The sequence below is a fragment of the Hyla sarda genome, chromosome 11, assembly GCF_029499605.1.
Source record: "Hyla sarda isolate aHylSar1 chromosome 11, aHylSar1.hap1, whole genome shotgun sequence".
Taxonomy (NCBI): domain Eukaryota; kingdom Metazoa; phylum Chordata; class Amphibia; order Anura; family Hylidae; genus Hyla; species Hyla sarda.
In genome coordinates, this window is record NC_079199.1 from 4,827,807 (window position 1) to 4,845,526 (window position 17,720).

The following is a 17,720-nucleotide window of genomic DNA, read 5'->3' on the forward strand; positions in this document are numbered from 1 at the left end:
TTCCACAGTCCTTTACCTCCCATAAGATCAGCACACACCTCTCCTGAAATACTCTGTGCTGCTGAATACCCCGATCCTTCCACAGTCCTTTACCTCCCATAGATCAGCGCACACCTCTCCTGAAATACTTTGTGCTGCTGAATACCCTGATCCTTCCAGTCCTTTACCTCCTATAGATCAGCACACACCTCTCCTGAAATACTCTGTGCTGCTGTGGGCCCTGATCCTTCCACAGTCCTTTACCTCCCATAGATCAGCGCACACCTCTCCTGAAATACTGTGCTGCTGAATACCCTGATCCTTCCAGTCCTTTACCTCCTATAGATCAGCACACACCTCTCCTGAAATACTGTGTGTTGCTGAATACCCTGATCCTTCCACTGTCCTTTACCTCCCATGATCAGCACACACCTCTCCTGAAATACTCTGTGCTGCTGAATACCCTGATCCTTCCAGTCCTTTACCTCCTATAGATCAGCACACTCCTCTCCTGAAATACTGTGTGTTGCTGAATACCCTGATCCTTCCAGTCCTTTACCTCCTATAGATCAGCACACACCTCTCCTGAAATACTCTGTGCTGCTGTGGGCCCTGATCCTTCCACAGTCCTTTACCTCCTATAGATCAGCGCACACCTCTCCTGAAATACTGTGCTGCTGAATACCCTGATCCTTCCAGTCCTTTACCTCCTATAGATCAGCACACACCTCTCCTGAAATACTGTGTGTTGCTGAATACCCTGATCCTTCCACAGTCCTTTACCTCCCATAAGATCAGCACACACCTCTCCTGAAATACTCTGTGCTGCTGAATACCCTGATCCTTCCAGTCCTTTACCTCCTATAGATCAGCACACTCCTCTCCTGAAATACTCTGTGCTGCTGAATACCCTGATCCTTCCACAGTCCTTTACCTCCCATAGATCAGCACACACCTCTCCTGAAATACTCTGTGCTGCTGAATACCCTGATCCTTCCACAGTCCTTTACCTCCCATAGATCAGCACACTCCTCTCCTGAAATACTGTGTGTTGCTGAATACCCTGATCCTTCCACAGTCCTTTACCTCCCATAGATCAGCACACACCTCTCCTGAAATACTCTGTGCTGCTGAGTACCCTGATCCTTCCACAGTCCTTTACCTCCTATAGATCAGCACACTCCTCTCCTGAAATACTCTGTGCTGCTGAATACCCTGATCCTTCCAGTCCTTTACCTCCTATAGATCAGCACACACCTCTCCTGAAATACTCTGTGCTGCTGAATACCCTGATCCTTCCAGTCCTTTACCTCCATAGATCAGCACACACCTCTCCTGAAATACTCTGTGCTGCTGAGTACCCTGATCCTTCCACAGTCCTTTACCTCCCATAGATCAGCACACACCTCTCCTGAAATACTCTGTGCTGCTGAGTACCCTGATCCTTCCACAGTCCTTTACCTCCCATAAGATCAGCACACACCTCTCCTGAAATACTGTGTGCTGCTGTGGGCCCTGGTTTTACTTTGCACGTTACTATCGTATTTGTGACCATAATAAAATGAAGTTATTCAGCTCCTTAAATACTTTGTGCTGCTGGGTTAATCCTCTCCTTCCACTATGTAACACTCCCCACCCCCAGCTCCGCGGCGTCCTCCGCCATTCTTCCCATTCAGCTTTGTATTTCCCGTTGGCTCCTTTGAAGGAATTCACCTTTCAGATAAATTCTCCGCATGAAATATTCAGGGCGCCGCCATCCCGGGAGATGGGCTGAGGATCTTTGATGAGATCAGAGCGGCCTGTGAAGTCCACATGGATAATTCTGTCTATAAATCGCATCAAACATTTCTTCCTCCACGCTGGAGAGGTTTTTTTTTTGATGGATGCCATGATGCGGCAGAAGTGCGCCTCCGAGGAAGATCTGACAAGTGGCGCCATGAATATTCCATCACATCTGACCACAACCGACCCGACCTGTGCGACTCCAGGAACGAGGAACCACGGATGGAAAGAACGCAGCTGCCATTGTTATAGGAGAAGAGTAACCGGGTCCTCACCCCAAGAGGGTCCCCAATAGCCAAGGCCATAAGCCCCCCAACTACAGATGATGACATCACACCAGACAAAGCCGTAATTCCCCCTACTACTACTTATGTTACATCCGATGACATCACAACGGACAAACCCCTCCACTGATAATGAGGTCAGAGGTCAAGACATCACACCAGACAAAGCCATAACCCCCCAACTACTGATTATGTTACAGGTGATGACATCACACTGGACAATGTCATAACCCCCAACTACTGATAATGGCACAGGCCATGACATCACAACAGAAAGTTATAACCCCCAACTACTGATGATGTCACAGGCCATAATGTCCCCCCCCCAAACTAGTGATAATAATGAGGTCATAGGCGATGACATCACACAAAGCCATAATCCCCCTACTAATGATGAGGTCACAGCCGATGACCTCACACCAGAAATCCATAACATCTTAAGTACTGACAAAGGTCACAGACAATGACATCACATAGAACAAAGCCATAACTCCCCTAGTAAAGGCAAGGTCACAAAGCTATACCCCCCCCCCCAACTACTGATAAGGTCACCGCTGATGACATCACACCGGACGAAGCCATACACCCCCCCCCCCAACTACTGATAAGGTCACCGCTGATGACATCACACCGGACGAAGCCATACACCCCCCCCCCCAACTACTGATAAGGTCACCGCTGATGACATCACACCGGACAAAGCCATACACCCCCCCCCCCCCCAACTACTGAGGAGGTCACAATGACATCACATTGTGTAGGGCAATGGTCTCCAGCCTGTGGACCTCTGCATGTTGCAAAACTACAAGTCCCAGCATGCTGAGAGTTGCTCAATGCGCCTGACATACCGCGGCCTGAGACCCCACCGCCACCGATATAATGGAGATTTCTGCGCACAACAATAACTGCTAACGTCCGCTCTATTTAACATGAGGGCGGCGTCCAGCGAGCAGGGGGGCCTCGCTCTCCATCAGTCATGTAAAGCGGAGACTGGGACGGACGCTGGATAATGCATCGGATTTATCGCGCCCCATTTCCTCCTGGTTTGTTCGACATCTCTGTCGGGAATCCTCTGTAGCCCAGACCTATATATCTGTGATTCAGCTGCGCCGCCGCTTGCCCAGGATAACGCACCGTATGTTCATTAATAAAAGCTCACCGTGTGCAGGAAATGTAGGTCAGTGCGTGGGCGGACGCCATACTGAACACCCCCAGAGGGGACACACACGATGGCGCCGAACACAGGATCCCCCCCTCCCCCACCATGTGGTCAGCAGCTACAATACAAGCATAAATTGGCGCAACAAGCTCTAATACAATGACGCATTGAATGATCTGTGTGAATTCTCCAGATATAATGTAAATTAAAAAATTTATGAAATGTGGTCACATGATTGGGGGGGTTTGGGTGGTGTTAAACTGCCCGGTTATTTAAATGGCGCACATGATATCATAAGGTGAGACGACATACAACCTACAGATTTATAGCCTCCCCACACGTAAAACCTATAGTCAGGACAACTGGAAAGAAAAAGCGCCATTCTTTACACTGCAGGCAGGGAACGGGAAAACTGCAAAAGAAAAACTGATAATTATTGATGATCCCTTAAGGGTTTTGGCGCGGCGCCATTTAATGGTTCCTAGAAATCACGACATAAAACACAAAGCTTCCTTTAAAAATGATTTTATTGACATTGTCATCCGTAAATCTCCGTAGTAACATGAAGAATGTCGCCGCCTGAGCGTCTTCTACGTTTCCATAAATAATCTCTGAACCCACATAAAAAAAACAAAAAAACAAAGAAACTTAAATAGAACAAAGATTTCCGTGTCATTTCGTAACAGGCAAAAAATAAATCTCTGGTAATATAGCGATTTCTAGGGCTACTGACATGATGGCAGCCATGACGAGGAGGGGGAGGGGAATGGCGGCAGTAGAGGGGGCGGAGTTTAAATATATAGTATAATCCCAGCACAGACAGCAGATGACCAAGATGGAGCTGTTGCCCTTAGAAACCAGATTCCTGACCTCTAACCTGCACCAGAGCTGTCCATGGCAACCAATCAGCTTGTTGCTTTCATTCTGTGACCTGTGCATAGCAACCAATCAGATTCCAGCTTACATTTGTGTTAGAAAGCGAAGCTAATAATCTGATTGGTCGATGGACTGATCTGACTGGTTACTATGGTATCCTCTTGTATTGGTTAAAACAGTGTTTCTCAACCAGTATGCCTCCAGCTGTGGCAAAACTACAACTCCCAGCATGCCCGGACAGCCTTTGGCTGTCCGGGCATGCTGGGAGTTGTAGTTTTGCAACAGCTGAAGGAAGCCTGGTAGAGAAAATAAAAGGTGACATTTTATTGGTTGCTTCAGGGCCCTATTAAATTAATGTACTGATATTATTGGTTGCTATGGTAACCTCAAGTGTAGGTTAAAAAGGGTTGCTATGGGCAACCACATTATCTTCACACAGGATGGCGGCAACACCCGTTTCTACACAAACCGCCATTTTATAACAAGAAGCATACAATGTTGCCCCATTAACAGAGTCCGCAACGTGCGACTTATCGGCTTCCATGCCAAGACATGACCTGACGTAATTCCCGACAGGTCTTTGGCACTTTTATTTCGTGAATTTGGCGATAATCGTGTCATGGTGTCGTATGGTGCTTCCCTCTAGTCAGGTCCCAGATTCTCCGTAAAGAACATATTGGTCAAACAATACGCTTATTAAACAGTCGTCACTGTGGCACAAAATGTGGCGGCATAGAACAAATCTTACGGCAACTTGAACCGGAGTGCCACTTATATGGCGGGGTCGGCCTAATGGTATGTGCGTGCAATTTACATAAATCGGGAAGGAAAATGGCGCAGTCCATCAGCAAATGTGGAGTTCATTACAACTGCCAGGCTCGCTACAGTCTGACAGGATGACATATGGCGGTGTATAGATCACCCTAAAAGGCCACAGAGCTGTTTAAGACGTGCGCATTCGCCCGCAGCCGCCATCTTTTTTTCCCTGAATCATAACCCAGTGTTAACATAAGAGGTTTCACAGATCACTGGTCGATTGTTCACAGAATTTACACGACACAGACGTCGCCCGCCACCCACAACCCCCCCCCCCCCCCCCCGCGCGCGCGGGGGACAACACGAAAAGCAGACCGTGTCTGCGGCATTTTGATGTGGTGATGATTGTAGCGCTGAAGCAGGACTGGACTGACGCTGGCCCCTCCCCTCGGACTCTTCATCACAGGACCCTGGGGATGATGGTGAATGGGACGATGGGACTGCTCGCCTCCAGCTCCAGCGCGGTCAGGAAGCACTCGGTGGCGGCGTCATCGTTCCCCTGCTCCTGCAGCACTTCCCCCAGACTGTTCCACACCTCGTGAGCCGTGGAGTTCACCTGTACCGCGTCCCGGAGGATTTTTTCCGCCAGGCTGTAGCGGCCATGATGATGGAGGATCAGACTCTGAAACAGGAAAGAGAACAGGGTTATAGTCAGTAGAGGCGGCCATGACAACGAACAGAGAGGCTGTCACCCAGCTTTTCCATATCCTTGAAGAGTCGATCGGCCTGACTGTGCAGCCTTACATCCTCTGCTCCAATATGGTTACAGAAAAATCCAGGAAAGCTGGGTGACCCAATCGGATAGTGTTAATGGTGGCCCAGACTCAATCGGATAGTGTTAATGGTGGCCCAGACCCAAAAAAAAGACAAGACTATAAAACCGGACGGTCTACGGACCTGACCGGATTCTGAATGACAATACGAACACCTGGCCAGATTGTGATTTACAAGAGCGCCCCCTTGAGGGCTTTAGGAATCGTACAGCACAATGTTCCACCAACTTGTGGCTCCACAATAACTGCAAAACTACAATAGTCCCGGCTGTCTGGGAACGGTAAAAGTTGTAGTTTTGCAACAGCTGGAGGCACATGGGTTGAGAAACACTGGGTTAAGGTATCTCAGAGCATGCTGGGAGTTTTAGTTTTGCAACAGCTGGAGAACACTGCTACAGAGGGATTCATCTGGGCCTATAGATCTGAGGGGCCAACAGGGTGTGCAAATCCACCAACACAGTGTTTCCCAACGAGGGTGCCTCCAGCAGCAAAACTACAACACCCAGCATGCTCGGACTAACCAGTGTGGCAACTACAACTCCCAGCAATCTATCATTATAAACTTCATATGCAGTGATATAAGTAGGTAGGTAACTAGATACATAAGTTGCTAGGTAAGCAAATAAACAGGTAGGTAAATATGTGGGTAGTTAGCTAGCTGGATAAGTAGGTAGCTATGTAGGTAGGTAGCCAGGTAAGTAGATATGTAGATAGGTAGGGCAGCTAGTTACATACATAGATAGGTAGGTAAATAATTAGTTAAAGGGGTACTCCGGTGAAAAACTATTTTATTTTTTAAATCAACTGGTTCAGAAAGTTAAACAGATTTGTAAATTACTTCTATTAAAAAATCGTAATCCTTCCAGTACTTATTAGCTGCTGAATACTACAGAGGAAATTATTTTCCTTTTGGAACACAGTGCTCTCTGCTGACATCATGACCACAGTGCTCTCTACTGACCTCTCCGTCCATTTTAGGAACTGTCCAGAGCAGCATATGTTTGCTATGGGGATTTTCTCCTACTCTGGACAGTTCCTAAAATGGACAGAGATGTCAGCAGAGAGCACTGTGCTCGTGATGTCAGCAGAGAGCTCTGTATTTCGAAAAGAAAAGAATTTCCACTGTAGTATTCAGCAGCTAATAAGTACAGGAAGGATTAAGATTTTTTAATAGAAGTAATTTACAAATCTGTTTAACTTTCTGGCACCAGTTGATTTAAAAAAAAAAAAAAAAAAAAAAAGTTTTTCACCGGAGTACCCCTTTAAGTAAATATCTAGCTAAGTAGGTAGGTAGCAAAGCTGTTCCAAAACTACAACTCCCAGCATGCCCGGACAGCCGTTGGCTGTCCGGGCAAGCTGGGAGGTGTCGTTTTGCAACAGCTGGAGGCACCCTGGGTGGGAAAGACTACACTAACACATGCCAGAATCCTACACACTAGAGGATCCTCCCTGCTGTGATGTCTGACAAGATGTCCTGGGAATAATAAGGAAATCTCAGCTGAGCAGCGCAGAACACGGGGTATAACAAGGCGCCTCTGTTATATCATTACCATAATCCCAGCCGACACGGCGGGAGCGCAGCGGGGGAGGGGGCTGCACCCCGGATCCAGACAAAGCAATGGCTGAAGATTACTGCACAAGGGGCAGCTCTGGAGATGATGCACACTCATCTTGGGGGACATGGCGTCTGTGATTTACCTGCACAATTCATTCACTTACACCGTGAACAGGACTCATTGGCGGACACTACCGGCGGTCTGGCCCCAGGATGGGTCTTGTGTGGCCCCTGTTGGCACTCACCAGCCTCTGCATGCTCTTGACGTGGGTGGGGCTGATGGACAGCGCCTCTTCATACCATCTTTTGGCCTCGTCGATGTTCCCTCTCAGCTCAGACACCTGACCTCTCATGTAGAGCACATTGTGGGACATGGGGAACAGATTGGCCGCCTCCTGGATACAGGCCATGGCTTCTGACGGTTTCCCTATACCGATGTACACCTCCGCTGTGAAGACACAACGACAACATGGCAAATAGGCAATACGCACTGTGCGGCACCAAAATCCCACCATAAAGTATCACAAGCGTCCGATGTGTCCCCTGGAAACCATCAGTATGCATGTGTGCGCTGCACCCAAAAGAATGCATTATGCGCATATCATTGTGTTTACCTTTGAGTATATTATAGGGAAATGCTTAAAGGGGTACTCCGGTGCAAACTTATTATTATTATTTTTTTAATCAACTGGTGCCAGAAAGTTAAACAGATTTGTAAATTACTTCTATTAAAAAATCTTAATCCTTCCAGTACTTATTAGCTGTTGAATACTACAGAGGAAATAATTTTCTTTATGGAACACAGAGCTCTCTGCTGACATCTCTGTCCATTTTAGGAACTGTCCAGAGTAGGAGAAAATCCCCATAGCAAACATATGCTGCTCTGGACAGTTCCTAAAATGGACAGAGAGGTCAGTACAGAGCACTGTGCTCGTGATGTCAGCAGAGAGCTCTGTGTTCCAAAAGGAAAATAATTTCCTCTGTAGTATTCAGCAGCTAATAAGTATCGGAAGGATTAAGATTTTTTTAATAGAAATCATTTACAAATCTGTTTAACTTTCTGGCACCAGTTGATTAAAAAAAGAAAAGAAAAAGGTTTGCACCGGAGTACCCCTTTAAATAGTTCTAACTTAAAGCGTTCCTGTCAGACCCCCCAAAAAATTAAACTGTTCTATGTTACTCAGTACCTCATCCTGATCCTGTACATGTCATTTTTAAGTCTCTATCACCTGTATTTCATTACAGCTGCTCACTGTCTTCCAATTGTCTCAAAGGGAGGGGCGTGTCCTTCTCTTGCCTGCACTGTGATTACTTCCCCCCTCTCTCTCACTCTGCTGACTCACTGCTCGGGAGCCTGGGAGCCCTGCTCTGTAACCCTTTCATCTCTAGATTTATGCTGTACACACACAATGATTATTGGAGAGTGCCTGTACTCTACCACCAAAGACAATATGGTGAGTGTATAACTTGCATCTTCCTATGTCATTCATGTGTGTCATCCTTAGGCAGTCCTGTAATGCTGGGACTTGTAGTTTTGGAATAGTTGGAGGTACAGTGTTTGGATAACTTTTTATATTTACAGCAGTGTTGCCTTCAGCTTTTGCAAAACTACAATTCCCAGCATGCCCAACATCCTTTGACTGTCCAGGCATTTTTGGAGTTGTAGGTTTTGCAACAGCTGGAGGCACATGTTTTGCAAAACTCATTTACGGCAGTGTTTCTGCAGCCTGTGTTCCTCCCGCAGCCTTGTCACCCAGCCATCTCTCGTCTATGACCCGTGGACACCCTCATGCTGCTGTGGGACTCATCAGTGTCCCAAGAGGTATGGGGACCCCTAGTGGTGGGATTTTCAATGGCAGTTTTCTTGATTTTTTTTTTAAAGTAGTATATTAGAAAGACTATTGTTTTGCCAAGATGTAGTTTTTGTATCTGACAGTACCCATGTAATGTAATGGGTACTGAATTATCCCACAGCTACATAGACTAATACCCATTACAGCCCATGTATCTCTAGGCTGGAAACTGCAGCTTAACCAAATCCTCATCGTGATAGTTAAGAAATGCAATTTACTTTTACACATGATCTGCAGTTTTCTTCCTCTTTGAGAGGAGGGGGATGCCCAGGAGTCCGAGCTCTGCAGCTCCCATCACCTCACACATGAAATCACAGGCTGCAGCTTTGTGCCGGGGGCAGCGATGATCAAACACTGATTAATGTCCGTGCGGCCGGACCCTGGCACAGGGAACAACACACAAGGAGGACACGTCTGCTGCCGCTGGTTGTATGGCGCTGTGCCTTCATAAGAGAAGAGCGTCCTAGGCAGACACAAAAAGAGAGAGCGCCTCTGAGCCTCCGTCCTCAATTAACCCTCTGTATCACAGCAGGATGCCAGTCAGAGAGAGGAGGAGGAGGAGTGCCAGGCTGGGGGCCCCTATAAGAAGCTGGAGGCAAGAGCAATCCACCCAGAGAACACACCCCGCTTATCATCATCATCATCAATACTACTGATCCAACATCCCTGAGTCACAAGGAAAATAGGAGGATTTACCAGATCGTCCTCACAGCAAAGTTCAGTGTTGCCTCCTGCTGAGCAATATGAAAACTGCAAGATGAGCACAATACTGCTAAACTACTACAATATGTCTCCTATATACATGTCTATAACTACAATACTGCCTCCTATATACAAGAATATAACTACTATAATACTGCTCCTATATACAAGAATATAACTGCTATAATACTGCCTCCTATATACAAGAATATAACTACTATAATACTGCTCCTATATACAAGAATATAACTACTATAATACTGCTGCTATATACAAGAATATAACTACTATAATACTGCTCCTATATACAAGAATATAACTACTATAATACTGCCCCTATATACAAGAATATAACTACTATAATACTGCTCCTATATACAAGAATATAACTACTATAATACTGCCTCCTATATACAAGAATAGAACTGCTATAATACTGCTCCTATATACAAGAATAGAACTACTATAATACTGCCCCTATATACAAGAATACAACTACTATAATACTGCTCCTATATACAAGAATATAACTACTATAATACTGCTCCTATATACAAGAATACAACTACTATAATACTGCTCCTATATACAAGAATATAACTACTATAATACTGCTCCTATATACAAGAATATAACTACTATAATACTGCTCCTATATACAAGAATATAACTACTATAATACTGCTCCTATATACAAGAATATAACTACTATAATACTGCTCCTATATACAAGAATATAACTACTATAATACTGCTCCTATATACAAGAATATAACTACTATAATACTGTCCCCTATATACAGGAATATAACTACTATAATACTGCTCCTATATACAAGAATATAACTACTATAATACTGCTCCTATATACAAGAATATAACTACTATAATACTGCTCCTATATACAAGAATATAACTACTATAATACTGCTCCTATATACAAGAATATAACTACTATAATACTGTCCCATATATACAGGAATATAACTACTATAATACTGCTCCTATATACAAGAATATAACTACTATAATACTGCTCCTATATACAAGAATATAACTACTATAATACTGCTCCTATATACAAGAATATAACTACTATAATACTGCTCCTATATACAAGAATATAACTACTATAATACTGCTCCTATATACAAGAATATAACTACTATAATACTGCTCCTATATACAAGAATATAACTACTATAATACTGCTCCTATATACAAGAATATATCTACTATAATACTGCTCCTATATACAAGAATATAACTACTATAATACTGCCCCCTATATACAAGAATATAACTACTATAATACTGCCTCATATACAAGAATATAACTACTATAATACTGCTCCTATATACAAGAATATAACTACTATAATACTGCTCCAAAATACAAGAATATAACTACTATAATACTGCTCCTATATACAAGAATATAACTACTATAATACTGCTCCTATATACAAGAATATAACTACTATAATACTGCCTCCTATATACAAGAATATAACTACTATAATACTGCTCCTATATACAAGAATATAACTACTATAATACTGCCTCCTATATACAAGAATATAACTACTATAATACTGCTCCTACATACAAGAATATAACTACTATAATACTGCCCCGATATACAAGAATATAACTACTATAATACTGCTCCTATATACAAGAATATAACTACTATAATACTGCTCCTATATACAAGAATATAACTACTATAATACTGCTCCTATATACAAGAATATAACTACTATAATACTGCCTCCTATATACAAGAATATAACTACTATAATACTGCTCCTACATACAAGAATATAACTACTATAATACTGCCCCGATATACAAGAATATAACTACTATAATACTGCTCCTATATACAAGAATATAACTACTATAATACTGCTATATATATCTCCTCTTGTTTATCCCCATCTTGGTGTACACAGGGTTAATACATACTGATCTTATCTGGAGGATTCTTGGTCACATGACGATTATAGGTCGGAAGTAGTAGAATTATCTGATGTTTTGGGCCGCAGGGAAAATGTAGAACGTTAAATATCTTTTGACCGCGGTGATCGGATCCGGCGCAGTCGTCATGTTGGGAGAACGTGACAGCGCCGGCCCCTCGCCTGTGAACGCCGCATCACGCACATTCCGATAAGGTCTGGTGTAGATAGGGATCCGCACACAACAATCCTCCAGCTCTTCAGGCAGAACAGAGCGGGTATTGTACGACGTCTGCAAATACACCCAGCTTACCCTGAATCCTGAATGGCAAAACATGTTCTGTCCGGGCATGCTGGGAGTTGTAGTTTTGCAACTACAACTGCCCCTATATAGAGCTGATATAACAGTGCACATTGGGGCGTAACTCTAGGGTAGTGGTCTCCAAACAGTGAGCCTCCAGGTGTTGCAAAACTACAACTCCCAGCAGAATCATGCAGACTGTAAGAACATGATGGGAGTTGTGGTTGTGCAACAACTGGAACACTGCTTTTGCTATCAAAACATGCTGGGAGTTGTAGTTTTTAAACAGCTGGAGACCCACAGGTCGTACCAGTGTTTTCCAAATAGTGTGACTACAGCTGTTGCAAAACTACAACTCCCAGCATGCCCGAACCGCCAACGGCTGTCCGGGCATGCTGGGAGTTGTAGTTTTACAACAGCTGAAGACACCCTGGTTAGGAAACACTGTCCTAGAGACGTGTCATAAGATTTGGATCAGTCAGGGTCTCAGTGCCAACGGCTGTCCGGGCATGCTGGGAGTTGTAGTTTTACAACAGCTGGAGACACCCTGATTAGGAAACACTGTCCTAGAGACGTGTCATAAGATTTTGATCCGTCAGGGTCTCAATGCCAACAGCTGTCCGGGCATGCTGGGAGTTGTAGTTTCATTTGGAAAAGACTGCTGTGGTGCAGAGTTCCTGTTGCACAACTACAACTCCCATCATGTGGTTCCCTCTGTGCAGCTCTCAAGCAGTTTCAGAACTACAACTCCCAGCATGCTTTCACATCCAGCAGAACGTTATATCTGCATTATCAGGACAAGTCACGTGACCACTTATTCCTGGCGCGGCTCCTTTAAGTGACCATATGCAGACGAGCGGGTGTCAGGCGCCCACACTAACTGGCGCCCTGTAATCGCCTCTGCGATGGGTCTCCGGTGGCGCTCCTGGCAGCGTCCTGCGCTTTGTCTGCTGAGCGCTATCATCTGGTAATGTTATCGGGCCCCGGGGTCACCTGATGAATAATAGACGCCCGCTAACGCCTGGTGCGCTGGCTGTAAGGGGATCTGCGCGCTCGCTGATCTCAATTTGTCATCTATCTCCTGATGAGTTGGTATCAGGCGTCTGCACCTTTAATAACCCGCCACGCCAAACCTCCCCCGTGATTGCGGCGAGGCCGCCAGACGGCCAGATCCTAGAGACAATACGGCCGTCCACGGGCGAACGCGCTCAGAGGATCCCCGGCGGCTGCTGGATGTGTCATGTGACGTGGCCCCTGCTCACCCCTCTGTGCTGAGATCTGTTCTGCTCACACAGCTGAGGGTTTGCTACAATTACATCCAGCCTAGAGCAGGGAGTCAACCGAACCAACCCTAAAGATTATGTCCATACATTGTGACAGTGTTTCCCAATCAGGGTGCCTACAGCTGTTGCAAAACTAACACTACTAGCAAGCCCGGACGGCCTCTGTCCGGGCATGCTGGGAGTTGTAGTTTTTCAACAGCTGGAGGCACCCTGGTTAGAAGTAAACCGCACTGTGAAATGCGCAAGAAACCTCAAATGCAGTGTTTTCCAATCAGGGTGCCTTCAGCTGTTGCAAGACTACAACTCCCTGCATGTCCGGACAGCCAACGGCTAACTGGGCATGCTGGGAGTTGTAGTTTTGTAACTTCAACTGCCCCTATATAGAGCTGATATAACAGTGCACATTGGGGCGTAACTCTAGGGTAGTGGTCTCCAAACAGTGAGCCTCCAGGTGTTGACAAAACTACAACTCCCAGCAGAATCATGCAGACTTTAAGAACATGATGGGAGTTGTAGTTGGGCAACAACTGGAACACTGCAGTTGCTATGAAAACATGCTGGGAGTTGTAGTTTTTAAACAGCTGGAGACCCACAGGTCGTACCAGTGTTTTTGAAACAGTTTTTCTCCAGCTGTTGCAAAACTACAACTCCCAGCATGCCCGGACAGCCAACAGCTGTCCGGGCATGCTGGTAGTTGTAGTTTTGCAACAGCTGAAGACACACTGGTTAGGAAACACTGCCCTAGAGACAGGTCATAAGATTTTAATCCGTCGGGGTCTCAGTACCAATGGCTGTCCGGGCATGCTGGGAGTTGTAGTTTTACAACAGCTGAAGACACCCTGGTTAGGCAACACTGCTCTAGAGACATGTCATAAGATTTTGATCCATCAGGGTCTCAGTGCCAACGGCTGTCCGGGCATGCTGGGAGTTGTAGTTTTACAACAGCTGGAGACACACTGCTTGGAAAACACTGCTCTAGTGCAGTGTTCCAGTTGTTGCACAACTACAACTCCCAGCATGTTCTTACAGTCTGCATGTGGTTCCCACTGTGCAGTTCTCAAGCAGCTGCAAAACTACAACTCCCATCATCCCACAGACCTCTCTCCTGTCCTGCGTTCACACTTGCACACTATAACGCATCCTCAGCAGCGTGTGAGCCAGGCCTCAGCTTTTGACTGCAAACAATAACGTTCCCATTCAGTGACAGCAAGCAGAGGAATTAATAAAGTATATTACACAGTTGCCGAACTTCTTTTCCTAAGCTGATGGGGGTCACATGACTGGACGCCGCCGTCCCTTTAATGGCGGTTCTCGGTGACTAATCCTCGGTGAGTGTGACCTTGTTCCACTGACAGACATCTGTTGGGATACAGTGATAGGAGACTTCCCCGGGCCGGCTGGAATTTCACCTGCCGACTCTTTAGCGCACAACAACCTCCTGCCCTTTCGTCCTCATCATCATGGTTTCACCCAGGGACGATGGAATTACAGCGGCTCTACGGAAAAGCTGCGGCTCCTGGACGCGCTATAAGGCGACCGCCAGGGAGGACAGACATGACATCACCCTCGGGTGCCCACCGGGGCCGCCACAAGATGGAGGTCCTGTTCATGGACATCACTTATAGGTTGGTTCCTGATCGATCTTGGAAACAGAGCAATGTCATCCTCCATATAAGATAGAGATAGGTATAAGGCTATCCTTCATATAAGATAGAGATAGGTATAAGACTATCCTTCATATAAGATAGAGATAGGTATAAGACTATCCTTCATATAAGATAGAGATAGGTATAAGACTATCCTTCATATAAGATAGAGATAGGTATAAGGCTATCCTTCATATAAGATAGGGATAGGCATAAGGCTATCCTTCATATAAGATAGGGATAGGTATAAGGATATCCTTCATATAAGATAGAGATAGGTATAAGGTTATCCTTCATATAAGATAGAGATAGGTATAAGACTATCCTTCATATAAGATAGAGATAGGTATAAGGCTATCCTTCATAGCGCACAACAACCTCCTGCCCTTTCGTCCTCGTCATCATGGTTTCACCCAGGGACGATGGAATTACAGCGGCTCTACGGAAAAGCTGCAGCTCCTGGACGCGCTATAAGGCGACCGCCAGGGAGGACAGACATGACATCACCCTCGGGTGCCCACCGGGGCCGCCACAAGATGGAGGTCCTGTTCATGGACATCACTTATAGGTTGGTTCCTGATCGATCTTGGAAACAGAGCAATGTCATCCCATAAGATAGGATAGGTATAAGGCTATCCTTCAAATAAGATAGAGATAGGTATAAGACTATCCTTCATATAAGATAGAGATAGGTATAAGACTATCCTTCATATAAGATAGAGATAGGTATAAGACTATCCTTCATATAAGATAGAGATAGGTATAAGGCTATCCTTCATATAAGATAGGGATAGGCATAAGGCTATCCTTCATATAAGATAGAGATAGGTATAAGACTATCCTTCATATAAGATAGAGATAGGTATAAGGCTATCCTTCATATAAGATAGGGATAGGTATAAGGCTATCCTTCATATAAGATAGAGATAGGCATAAGACTATCCTTCATATAAGATAGAGATAGGTATAAGACTATCCTTCATATAAGATAGAGATAGGTATAAGGCTATCCTTCATATAAGATAGGGATAGGCATAAGGCTATCCTTCATATAAGATAGAGATAGGTATAAGACTATCCTTCATATAAGATAGAGATAGGTATAAGGCTATCCTTCATATAAGATAGGGATAGGTATAAGGCTATCCTTCATATAAGATAGAGATAGGCATAAGACTATCCTTCATATAAGATAGAGATAGGTATAAGACTATCCTTCATATAAGATAGAGATAGGTATAAGACTATCCTTCATATAAGATAGGGATAGGCATAAGGCTCCTTCATATAAGATAGGGATAGGTATAAGGCTATCCTTCATATAAAATAGGGCCAGGGACTATTGATAGGATTCAGATTATTGGGCCAAATGGTTCTCATCTGCCGACACCTTCTAGGTTTCTATAAGACCCTGTTCACATGTTGTAGATTTGTTGCGTCTAATTTTTTTTAATTGATGCAAAAGTTTTACAGCAACCTGCAGCTAACACTGACCTAACTAAACAGACCGGAGGGGGCGCTGTTCATTTAAGGGTTCTCACTGCAAGAGACCTGCAGCAATTAGGCTATGCTCACACGGCAGAACATCCGCACTGAAATCCGCATGGAAATTCTGCATGTTATCGCCGATTAACTTCAATGGGATCCCGCAATCCCGTTTACACAATTATTTTCGCTGCAGACATTCCGCAGCTAAAATTCGGAATTCTGCAAAAATATACGCCATGTCTTATATTTGTGCAGAATTTAGCTTTGGAAGCCTATTGAAGTCAATGGGACTTTCCTTTCTCCGCGAAATGCAGATTTTATGCGGAATTCTGCAGAATTTCCGCATAGATGCGGAATTGCGGCCAGATTAATGCGGAAGCGGAATTCCACATCAATGCAGAATTTCAGCCGTATGAACATGGCCCTAGTGATCTGTACATTTCCATTCTGCTGGTAAATCAATATATACAGCAGTGGTTACAAACCAGGGTGCCTCCAGCTGTTGCAAAACTACAACTCCCAGCATGCCAATCCACTTTGTTTTTAATTCCTCTACTTGCTGTCACTGAATGGGAACGTTCTTGTTTGCAGTCAAAAGCTGAGGCCTGGCTCACATGCTGCTGAGGATGCGTTACAATGTACAAGTGTGAACGCAGGACAGGAGAGAGGTCTGTGGGATGATGGGAGTTGTAGTTTTGCAGCTGCTTGAGAACTGCACAGTGGGAACCACATGCAGACTAAGAACATGCTGGGAGTTGTAGTTGTGGAACGAACACTGCACTAGAGCAGTGTTTTCCAAACAGTGTGTCTGCAGCTGTTGTAAAACTACAACTCCCAGCATGCCCGGACCGCCGTTCCCACTGAGACCCTGACGGATCAAAATCTTATGAAATGTCTCTAGAGCAGTGTTTCCTAACCAGGGTGTCTTCAGCTGTTGCAAAACTACAACTCCCAGCATGCCCAGGGAAACACTGCGGCTGCTATGGCGGTATCCCTGGTGCGGGACGGATTATACACGGACACACGTTACCTGCATGAAGCCAGATCTGCGCCAAGGTCATCCAGGGGTGCAGCGGGCCTTGCTTTGGGGCACTGCTCTGCAGAGAGGAGGCCACTTCGGAGAGCGCCTGCTCCACACGTGACGCTGCAATGGACGTGGCGTGGACGGAACCTGCGATGGTGAAAGGAGAGAAGTCAGCGCCGGACGCCATTCTAGACCGGGTATCCAGTGTCCGCACTGCGTGCAGTGACTCGGCCAGTGC

General features: G+C 45.2%; 1 protein-coding gene across 1 annotated transcript in view; it reads right to left on the reverse strand.

Annotated features, from left to right (window-relative positions):
* Nucleotides 1-3,713: 3,713 nt before the first annotated feature.
* The window catches only part of TTC7B (tetratricopeptide repeat domain 7B), a 159,847-nt gene continuing 145,840 nt past the window's right edge, over nucleotides 3,714-17,720 (reverse strand). The window contains 3 exon segments of the mRNA XM_056546155.1: nucleotides 3,714-5,518; nucleotides 7,470-7,672; nucleotides 17,489-17,629. Of these exon segments, the coding sequence (XP_056402130.1) occupies nucleotides 5,297-5,518; nucleotides 7,470-7,672; nucleotides 17,489-17,629 (566 nt within the window). The 3' untranslated portion in view covers nucleotides 3,714-5,296.